Raw genomic sequence first — 9,830 nt, 5'->3', positions numbered from 1 at the left:
CTTGTTTATTATCTAGAGAGCTGATACCTGACATCTTCTAGACATCCATCTGGACAAAGCCATGGTGGCGGGGGCTGATCAGGCTGGCAGTGTAGGGCAGTTAGGGGCTATCGGGCAGGCAGGTTGTGAGCGGTTAGGAGCCCGTGGTCCCGGGACAGAAGAGGGTGCAGGCCAGGCTGAGGGACCCCCCCACCTGGGCCTCTAGTTAAATATAATGGAATTCTTCTGCCAAGGTATAGTTTATCAATTTGATCCATCAACTTTTGATGCTTAAAAAAATTCACTGGAATAAAATTAATCAAATGTTAGCTCATGTCTTTTATTAACCCAAATACAATTACTTGTCTTCTGGTTTGTTGAAGCAATAGGTCAGACAACATTTGCCACAATAATGTCTGTCAAAGTGGCTGGCCATAAAAACCCCAGCACCACATTCATCTGAAGGGCACTCCCGACGAAGGCGACTGATTTTGCCATTCTCATCCACCTAAAAAGCACAAACCTGCTGTTAGATAATCTTACAACATATTTTGAAGTCTATTTTAAGTGAATCAAAATACGTCCTTTTAGTCACACAAGGGTAGTTTTTAGTACTTACAAACCCAAAGCATCCCAAACCCTCACAGATAATTACTACACCAAACAAGTTCAGAGCTCATTCAAATCAAACCCTGCAAGTGATAGACTAAGCTAGACCTGAACCCAGATCTGACTTCAAAATCAAAACCCTCCTTTGGAACAGCAGCTAAAGCTAATCCCCATTATCTAAAGTTCAAGTATTAAACAGGAAAAGAAATTTTATGCTAGGAGTTTGAAACCAGAGATACAAACACAATTTATTAACCTATAGGCAAAAACTTATTAATAAATTGGCTCACTTTGTAGTACTTCAGGACAGCCAGCTTGACCTTCTTTCTCTTATGCTTGTTCTTCTTGGGAGTGGTGTACGACTTCTTCTTCCTTTTCTTGGCACCACCTCGAAGTCTCAACACAAGATGAAGCGTGGACTCCTGTTAAGGCAGCAGCATGAAGCAAGCTTTAAAACAATCGCATTCACACTCACGCTCCACCAAGGATGGGACGCCAGCACCACGCATCCTCTAATGAGATGCAATAGGGAGCCTTGGGGGGAGAGCCTGATTCTTAGCTGGCGCACAGGGAGATTAAAGCACCAACTTACTCCAGGGGACACGACGGTGAGAACCTGGAGCAGTGCTTCCCAAATGTTCAGGTAGGAGCTACCTGGGAAAGCTGAGTCATCGAAAGCTAGTCTTAGCATTAGGGATCTGTCAGAAATTTTAAGATTTATACTTAAAGGGCCCCTCTTTCTAACAGACCTTTTGAATGTTGTAGTCAGACAAAGTGCGCCCGTCTTCCAGTTGCTTGCCAGCAAAGATCAGTCTTTGCTGATCAGGAGGAATTCCTAATGAAAAAAACAAAACAAAACACCAACAAATTAGGTCCCAGCAGAACCAGCCTCTGCTCAAGATTTACGAAGTGATCATCCTGAATCAATGGCACCAGCAGCCCTGAGTTCTCACTGCCGGCCGTGCAGGCTGGCTTCCAGGCTCACTAATGTGACCCCATGTGATCGCCGGCGGTACTTAACAGGCACACGCTACCACCACCTTCATTTGCAGACGAGGAAACCGGCGTAAAGAATTAAACAGCTCGGCCAAATGCACACTCCGTGGACTGCACTGCAGCTCGGTTCCCTGCTCAGAAACGTTCGTCTCCCCGGCATTTCACTGCCCTCCCTGACCCCTGCCCACCCGCCAAGCGCCGAGGCCCCCGGAGGTTACTGTCTCTAAACTAGAAAATAGCACTTGCCTTCCTTATCCTGGATCTTGGCCTTGACATTTTCTATCGTATCCGAGGGTTCAACCTAAGAGTTTTAAAATGCAAAGGTAATGGTAAGACAGGAAGAAACAGGAATAAACGCCCCATTCGAGTGAGCCGGGCGGGGCGGGGGGCTGCAGGCTCCCCAAGAGCTGGTCCCTCACCCGGTGGACGGGCCACCCCCCCAGGACCGCATCCGGCGAGCACTTCTCAGCCCCGCGGGGGCGGCGGCGGCGGCGGCGCCACACGTGCTGGGTCCGCCCGGCCGGAGCGCCTCCCGCCCCTGCCGGGACCCCCGCCTGGGTCCGCGGGCCGGCACCACCGAGGCGAGGGCCGAGCCTTTACACGTGCAAAAGCTGCCCAGACCCCTGCCCTGCTCGGCAAACGGCTCTCAACTCAGGGTCAGGTTTCAGAACCCGGACTCGGGAACACGCTCTAAAGCAGCGCCGGTCCGAGATCCACCTCAGGGCCTCCCTCAAGCCTCGGCTCCCTCACGCCACCTGGCCCGCACCTCGAGAGTGATGGTCTTCCCCGTGAGGGTTTTCACGAAAATCTGCATCTTGGCGGCGACCCCACCTGAGGGGAAGGAGAAGGAAGAGACGGGTTACACCTGGGGACACAAGAGGGGCAGGCCGGTAGGCCGTCGGCCACGGAGCGGACGAGAAGCACACACTCACCGCAGATGGCGGATCGGAAAGGAAGAACGCCGCGCAGGCCCACACGGTTCCCGGGGCCGCCGCCGCAGGCCCCACCTCTTAGGCGACCACACCAAATGCCTGACTGCTATCACCGCGGCTGCCTAGCCACATGCCAGACTAGCTCGTGGACCTCATTTCTTCTCGTTCTAGGCCGGGCTTATTTCTCACTTTAACCTCCAGAATGCTAGACTCTAGAGATAGTAGGTTTAAACAACTTAAAATGTCTTTAAAAGGCTTGTCTCCTATAGGGGACGTGGCTAAGAGGGTCTTAAAAGGGGGGTGGGATTGAGGGGGCCTCATGGAGGAAGAGGAGGAAACGGAAGTGTCTTCTGGGAGTTGTAGTTTCCACTGCTTTCTTTGGTCTGAGACTACTTGTCCCAGGATGCAGTTCCACACCCCCGCGTGCCGTAGTTAACTAACTCCACGCACTGGAGTTGGGGTTTTTGGAGAAAGGGAGTAAAGTGAGGAGGGAGGAAGGGCGGAGCGAAGTGATGCTTTCAGGGAAGGTGGGAACGGGTCGGAAATGACTAGGAGGAAAGGGCAAGAGGCTGGGAACGGGTAGTGGAAAGGAGGTAGTGTTCACCTCCTCACGGAGGCGGTTAGGAGCGGAGGATCAAGCCATCTTCCACCGCTGCTCCCCCGGCCTGCAAGGGAAGGAGTTCTGTGGCCAACTCCAGGCAACCTGAAAAATAGGTGATATCTTCAAAAGCTCGGGTTCATCCTTGTTTTTTTTGTTTTTTTCTTTTCTGCCCTGTAGTCCCTCCGCCTTCAGCCCCCAAGTCTCTGCTGGTGTAAGGAAAGTTCTGGGCCTGGTTTGCCGTGTGAGACAGTTTAATATGTTGCAAATCTCAGGCCCGGTTTTCAAAAGTTAAAATGAACCCATACGGGAAAGAAATCTGCGGGATGAGTATTTAGTTGTAGAATTTCCCAATTTGTTACGTTGGCGAAGATCCCTAGAGGAAGTATGTGTGGGACGCGCCTGGCAGGCGGGAGTCAGCAGGGAGTTGTGTCCTTACCCGCCTTCCTCCACTGCACAAACCACGGACTCCTTCCAGGGCCCCCTCCTGATGCCCTCCTGTTTTTATCCCTGTGCCTGCCCCCTGTATGCCCACCCCCAAATTCAAGCCCTTCTTAATCTCCTGGAAGTGTTCAGTACTGGCTTCTAACCTGCCTCTAGTCCTCCTCCTTTTCTAACCCACCTTCACTCTTGTCTCCAAATAGTATTCTAAAAAGTAGGTTAGGTCATTATTCTATTTCACCTTCATAATGAGATCCAAATCCCTTACTCTAATATTCAGCCTCCAGCTCCCTTACATCCTAATCTGCCAAACGCATTACTTGCTTTATACCAGTGGTCGGCAAACTCATTAGTCAACAGAGCCAAAATATCAATAGTACAACGATTGAAATTTCTTTTGAGAGCCAAATTTTTTAAACTTAAACTATATAGGTAGGTACATTGTTATTAACTGAATTAGGGTACTCCTCAGCTGGCCTTTGCTAAAAACGTCCTCAATCTGAGGGGTCGACCTCAGCGAACGTACCCCCACTTCTTCGAACGCCACTTCTTCAAAATAGACTCGCCCAGGCCGAAAACCGACTTCTGCGCAAGGGCCACGAAGTTTCAATCGCACTGTACGTGCGCGCCCGCACGTGGTATTTTGTGGAAAAGCCACACTCAAGGGGCCAAAGAGCTGCATGTGGCTCGCAAGCCGTGGTTTGCCGACCACTGCTTTATATTGTTGCATGAACTGAAGCTCCTGACACGGGCTCCCTCATGCTGTGGCTCTGATGAGGAATCCACTTCTCCCTGGAACATTCCTTGTCCAGGTGCTTCCAACTAGGCTTCACCTTTACAACAGACCTCCGTGCAAGAGCCGTCTACACTCACTGTCTCCAAAGCTTCCCCTTTCTTTGACTGTACCCACTCCTTTCAGGCTTTTGTACCCACCATTCTACTGCAATAGCTTCTGTGGTCACTAATCACCTCCATGTTGCTAAATTCAATGGTCAATTGATCTTATAGGATCTGTCAACAGCATTTGACACAGTTGATCACTCTCTCCTTTGAAACACGGTCTTCACCTGACTTCCAGGATTCCCCTCTCACTTGTACCTCTGGACACCCTTTTAGAGGCTCTTTTGCTGCTTCCTCCGGAGCTACCAGACCTCTAAACTTTGGAGTATCTCCCCCAGGACTGGTCCTTGGACCTCTGCTCTGACTTTGTTTACATTTCCCAGGTCAGTTTCATTCTGTCTCATAACTTTTGAATACCATTTATTATGCAAATGGCTTATAAACTTACCTCTCATTCAGGTTACCCACCTGAACTCCAGCTTCACAAAGCCTGCTGTTTATTCAACATCTCCAGTAGGCAAGCCCCAGACTCCTGATCTCATGAAATTGCTCTTCGCATCTCCATAAATGGCAGTTCCCATCTTTCTGATCTGTAAGGCCACAAACTTTACGGTCATCTTTGCTCTCTCATACCTACATCTAATCCCCTCAGCAAGTCCTCTTGGCTTTGTTTTTAAATACTAGTCTATATGCAGAACACTTCTCACCACTGCCACTGTTACCATTCTGATTCAAGCCACCATTATCTTTCTCCCAGATGGTTGCAGTAGCCTCCTAGCAGTTCTTCAGGCTTTGGCCCTTTTCTTCACAAAGCAGCAAGAGCAATTCTTTGAAAATGTGTAAGTCAGCCGACACTCTTGCCCATAGTCCTCCAATGGCTTCCCATCTCACTCAGAGTTAAGCCTAAATTCCTGTAAGTGAGGCTGCTGCTCCAGCACTGGGGTGACTGGAGCCTCCAGTCCTCTTGCCAAACCTGCCCAGACGCAGTGGTTCTCAACCTGTGGGTCGCGACCCCTTTGGCGGTTGAACGACCCTTTCACAGGTGTCGCCTAAGACCATCGGAAAACACCTATATAATTACATACTGTTTTTGTGATTAATCACTGTGCTTTAATTATGTTAAATTTGTAACAATGAAATTGGGAGTCACCACAACATGAGGAACTGTATTTAGAGGGTCGCGGCATTAAGAAGGTTGAGAACCACTGGTCCAGAGAAAGGGCACCTTTTTCTAAGCTGCACAAAGGTGCCCATGTGCAGGTAGTGGTCCTGCCTTCAAGGCCCTGTACTTGATCTGGCTGCTGCAGCTCTGACCTCATCTCTTTCTTCTCTGCCTTTCTCATTCTCTTCCGGCCCCACTGGCCTTGCTGTTCCTCAGACTTGCTTAATTCCTTGAGGCCTCTGGACTTGCTGCTCTCTCTGCCTCAACCACTCTTTCCCGGGAATCTACATGACCTGCTTTTGTCAGATTTCTGAAATGCCACTTATCAGTGAGGACTTTCCTCTTTTCCTAACTTAATGCTTTATATGAAATTGCACCCTCCCACCCTCCTAACTCTCTCATTCCCAGTTTCATTTTTCCCCATATGACTTATCCCCATTTGTCATGCTATGTTTTTACTTTGTGTTGTCTCTCTTTCTACTTGAACATAACTTCTGGGAGGTTAAAAGCTTTGTTTTGTTCAATGCTCTTTCTCTAGCATCTAAGATAGTGGCAGACACACAGAAAGTGCCCCTAAATATTTTTTTAACATATTTTTATTGATTTCAGAGAGAAAGGGAGAGAGAGAGAGATTAGAAACACCAATGATGAGAGAGAGAATCACTGATCAGCTGCCTCCTGCACACTCCACACTGGGGATCAAGCCCACAACTCGGACGTGTGCCCTGACCTGGAATCAAACCGTAACCTCCTGGTTCATAGGTTGATGCTCAACCATTGAGCCACGCTGGCAGGGCCTAAATATTTATTGAATAAATAAATATGGCATAACTTAAGCATTGCCCTAGTTGTGATTCCTTTAGATGTTGTCCCTGATGTTTGATGTTTTCCTGCTCTTTCCCACAGGCTAGTGCAGGGGTCCTCAAACTACGGCCCGCGGGCAACATGCAAATACAAATATTGTATTTGTTCCCGTTTTGTTTTTTTACTTCAAAATAAGATATGTACAGTGTGCATAGGAATTTGTTCATAGTTTTTTTTAAACTTTAGTCCGGCCCTCCAACGGTCTGAGGGACAGTGAACTGGCCCCCTGTTTAAAAAGTTTGAGGACCCCTAGGCTAGTGAGATGCTCCTCTGGGCTTTTATAGCCCATTGTGCCCATCTCTGTCTCACTGCCTTCTCCGCTCTACCACTAGATTTTTTTTTATGGGGATACCTAAAAGATAAGGTTTATGGTACAAAACCAGCAACAGTCAATGAATTGTGGGCCCACAAATACCGAAGGAAATGATTCTTGATGTTTGCGATTCCATTGCATTGTGTTACTTGCAGTGCCTGGACCAGAATGGTCACGAGTTTGAAAACAGATGTTGACAAAAAAATTATTTCTGTAAATTCTTTTAAATTCTGAAAATGAAAACTGACTTTATAATCATTCAAAGTGTATACGTATACATTTTGGGGGATACCCTGTACATGCTTGGTTAATAAGAAAAGAGCTCCTTATTGACTGGTGTTAATTGTTTATCTCAGATCCATGGCACATTTTTTTACATTTGCTTTAGATGAATATTTGACAATTTATTTTAAGCTTTAAATTAATTGATGGTCTTTTTTTCTTTCAGGCCTATCGAAAGTTTTGGCTTTGTTGCAAAAGCAAGTCAAGAGTTAACTTTTCTCTGTTGAATAAGTATTGCAGATTATGCCATGTCGGTTCAAGGAATAAATAAACATACAGTTATCCCTCCTATCATTAGTAGATGTGATAAGGAATTTTTGGAAAGTATGCAAAGATACATAATTACAGAAACTAAAAGAGTGGGCTGCAATGAGGAAGGACCTGCTGATGAATATTACATCATATACCGAAACGTTTTTGATAAGGTATCAATGCTTTTAAGACAATGGATTTTCATGGGGAAGAAATGGTCTTTCTTTTCTTTTCTTTTTTAATATTTGTATTGCTTTTAGAGAGGAAGGGAGGGGGAGAGATAGAATCATCAATAATGAGAGAGAATCATTGATCAGCTGCCTTCTGCACACCTCACACGGATTGAGCCCAAAACCCAGGCGTGTGCCCCGATCGGGAATTGAACCGTGACCTCCTGGTTCACAGGTCGGCACTCAAACCTCTGAGCTCTGCTGGCCAGGCAGAAATGGTCTTTCTTGATGACTAATACTCCTGTTTTAGTAACACCACTGCTTGTTTAACTACATCTATCAGTTTTGAAAAGTTCATCTCTTTTGTTAGAAAGGGGTGAAGGGAGAAAATGCAATGCTGCACTTATTACTAGACAGTTGATGAATGTTTCAACTGTTTTGGCTTAAGTGCAAGCTATCAGTTTTAACATTTTTATCAGTTTTTGAGCAACACCTAGCAGTGCCCTCTAACATTTTGACCCTCCATCTGAAAGTATTAACTGATTTGTGAGGGATTGGGCTGTAAGCAGGAACCTTGTTTTGGGTTTATGTGTGGTATCATTAAAGTCTTGGTCTAGATTTGATCTACCACAGCTATTTTCAACTTTTCTCATCTCACAGCACACATAAACTAATTACTAAAATTCTGCAGCACACCAAATAATATATTTTTTGCTGATCTAACAACAACAAAAAAGGTATAATTTTGACTTATTCACACTGGACGGCTATTGTGTTGGGTGCTGTCTTTTTTTTTTTTTTTTTGAGGGAAAGTGGTCAGTATTGCATGTTTTAAAAATTCCTGTGGCACACCGGTTGAAATTGCTGACCTAGCATATTAAGTTGAGATCCTTTGTAGATTAGAAGTCTAGGTAGATAGGCACAGTAAACACGGGGTTTGACTAGACTGAACATTGGAAATATGGAGACGAGATTAGAAAATGCTGTGGCTTATATAACATTTGATTTTGTTTTGCAAGGTTTTAGCAATACCCATTTTTCTTTTTGTTTTTAAATATATTTTGATTGATTTCAGAGAGGAAGGAAGAGAGAGAAACATCAATGATGGGAGAGAATCATTAATCAGCTGCTGCCTGAATGCCCCCTACTGGGGATCGAGCCCGAAACCCAGGCATGTGCCCTTGACCAGAATCGAACCTGGGACCCTTCATTCCACAGGCCAGCGCTCTATCCACTGGGCCAAACCAGTTAGGGCATGAGGCTGTAAGAGAATGAGGAATCATGGAGACTGGTAAAATGAAGAACCAGTCTAAAATGAAGAATTCAGTCTAAAGCTCTTGCTGTTTGTTGCCGTTAAGGAATGGTGGTTCCAAGTATGTAGATTTTTCATAGTTTTCAAGAGAAGCTGGAAATATGGTTTTCAGGTGAAATTTACTAAATTTTACTAATTAAAAAATTTACTAATATTTTGTGAATCAAGCAAAACTATTCTACCTGTGGCCTGCCAGTCTGTCTTCTTTCTTTTAATGTAATATCTACTAGTATGCATTCTCCAAAGTTCCTATGAGTGTTCTCCTGATACCTATTTCTTCTAGCAGACAGATATGGGAGCTGATCAGTGTATCACTACAAGTCTATTTTCTATCCACTAATGTATCCAAGCTGTCTTGGATTGTTGTAGCACACCCCATAGGTGTGTGGAGTGGACGATGGCCAGGAACAGCAGGGTGCTTAATTTGAAAAACCACAGAATCATGGCTTCTATTTTATTATGGGTTCTTGGGTGGCAGTCCTCCTAATTGGGCTGATAGGTAGTATAGTCATGTAAAAAAGACGCCTAATATCTCCCACTCAGATATCCTCTCCTGGTACTTGTCATTGATCAATTAATCTCATACCATTTCTTGAGAGACCAGATGTCTTCCTGGATAATTTTTTCTAGATATTGTCTAGCTAACAGAGAACTAGTAGGGGATACCAGAGACTAGAGATGCGGCAGGAGTAGAATGCATAATTGTGGCTTTCAGAGAAAATTTGGATTGATCACCTCTGTTCTCTTTATACATTGGTCCCTTCTGAAGTCCTTGTGAGCACAATTTGAAAACTGTAAATTTTTAATTATTTTAAATGTTTATTTGTTTTTGCATGGGTATTGTATACACAAGATTAGCAAATAAATAAATAAATACATAAATAAAAAGAACCAATAAAGGAAAGTATACAACTAAAGGTCAGCTTGTTCTCTTTCCCTTTCCTTTTCTTCAGGCATCCACTGTTTTCTATTTTCTTCTGTTATCCTTCCAAAGATATTCTGTACTTTCACACCATTGGAAGCCATGAGTGGATAGTGATGAGGGATTTCCTACAGTTTTACTTGATATCTTGGGAATAG

The 9,830-nt window shown here is 45.2% G+C and overlaps 2 protein-coding genes across 4 annotated transcripts in view; one reads left to right on the top strand and one right to left on the bottom strand.

The window, feature by feature from the left end:
- Positions 1-298: 298 nt before the first annotated feature.
- RPS27A (ribosomal protein S27a) lies at positions 299-2,545 on the bottom strand. Its single transcript, XM_070429233.1, has 6 exons — positions 2,517-2,545; positions 2,351-2,415; positions 1,831-1,885; positions 1,338-1,423; positions 879-1,010; positions 299-487 (listed from the first exon to the last, which is right to left on the bottom strand). Exons 2-6 carry the CDS (start codon positions 2,396-2,398, stop codon positions 338-340), a joined length of 471 nt encoding a protein of 156 aa, XP_070285334.1. The 5' UTR covers positions 2,399-2,415; positions 2,517-2,545; the 3' UTR covers positions 299-337.
- Positions 2,546-2,953: 408 nt separating this feature from the next.
- CLHC1 (clathrin heavy chain linker domain containing 1) overlaps positions 2,954-9,830 on the top strand; it is a 33,059-nt gene continuing 26,182 nt past the window's right edge. The window contains exons 1-3 of one of the 3 annotated variants that reach the window (XM_070428436.1): positions 2,954-3,230; positions 4,672-4,778; positions 7,183-7,441. In XM_070428436.1, the coding sequence (XP_070284537.1) occupies positions 7,265-7,441 (177 nt within the window). In that variant the 5' untranslated portion in view covers positions 2,954-3,230; positions 4,672-4,778; positions 7,183-7,264. Of the gene's footprint in view, positions 3,231-4,595; positions 4,779-7,182; positions 7,442-9,830 lie in introns of those variants that run through there. The other 2 variants (XM_070428434.1, XM_070428437.1) reach the window with 2 other exon arrangements.

Source organism: Myotis yumanensis, unplaced genomic scaffold (assembly GCF_028538775.1).
Source record: "Myotis yumanensis isolate MYYU_CA2020_CCGP unplaced genomic scaffold, mMyoYum1.0.hap1 SCAF_11, whole genome shotgun sequence".
NCBI lineage: Eukaryota > Metazoa > Chordata > Mammalia > Chiroptera > Vespertilionidae > Myotis > Myotis yumanensis.
This window is presented reverse-complemented; position numbering and strand designations above follow the sequence as displayed.

Coding starts and splice junctions, on each gene's coding strand:
- RPS27A (XM_070429233.1), bottom strand. CDS start 2,398: ATGCAGATTTTCGTGAAAACCCTCACGGGGAAGACCATCACTCTCGAG. Junction 1,886..2,350: donor GGAAGACCATCACTCTCGAG/GTGCGGGCCAGG, acceptor TAAAACTCTTAG/GTTGAACCCTCGGATACGAT. Junction 488..878: donor CTGTCCTGAAGTACTACAAA/GTGAGCCAATTT, acceptor TGTGCTTTTTAG/GTGGATGAGAATGGCAAAAT.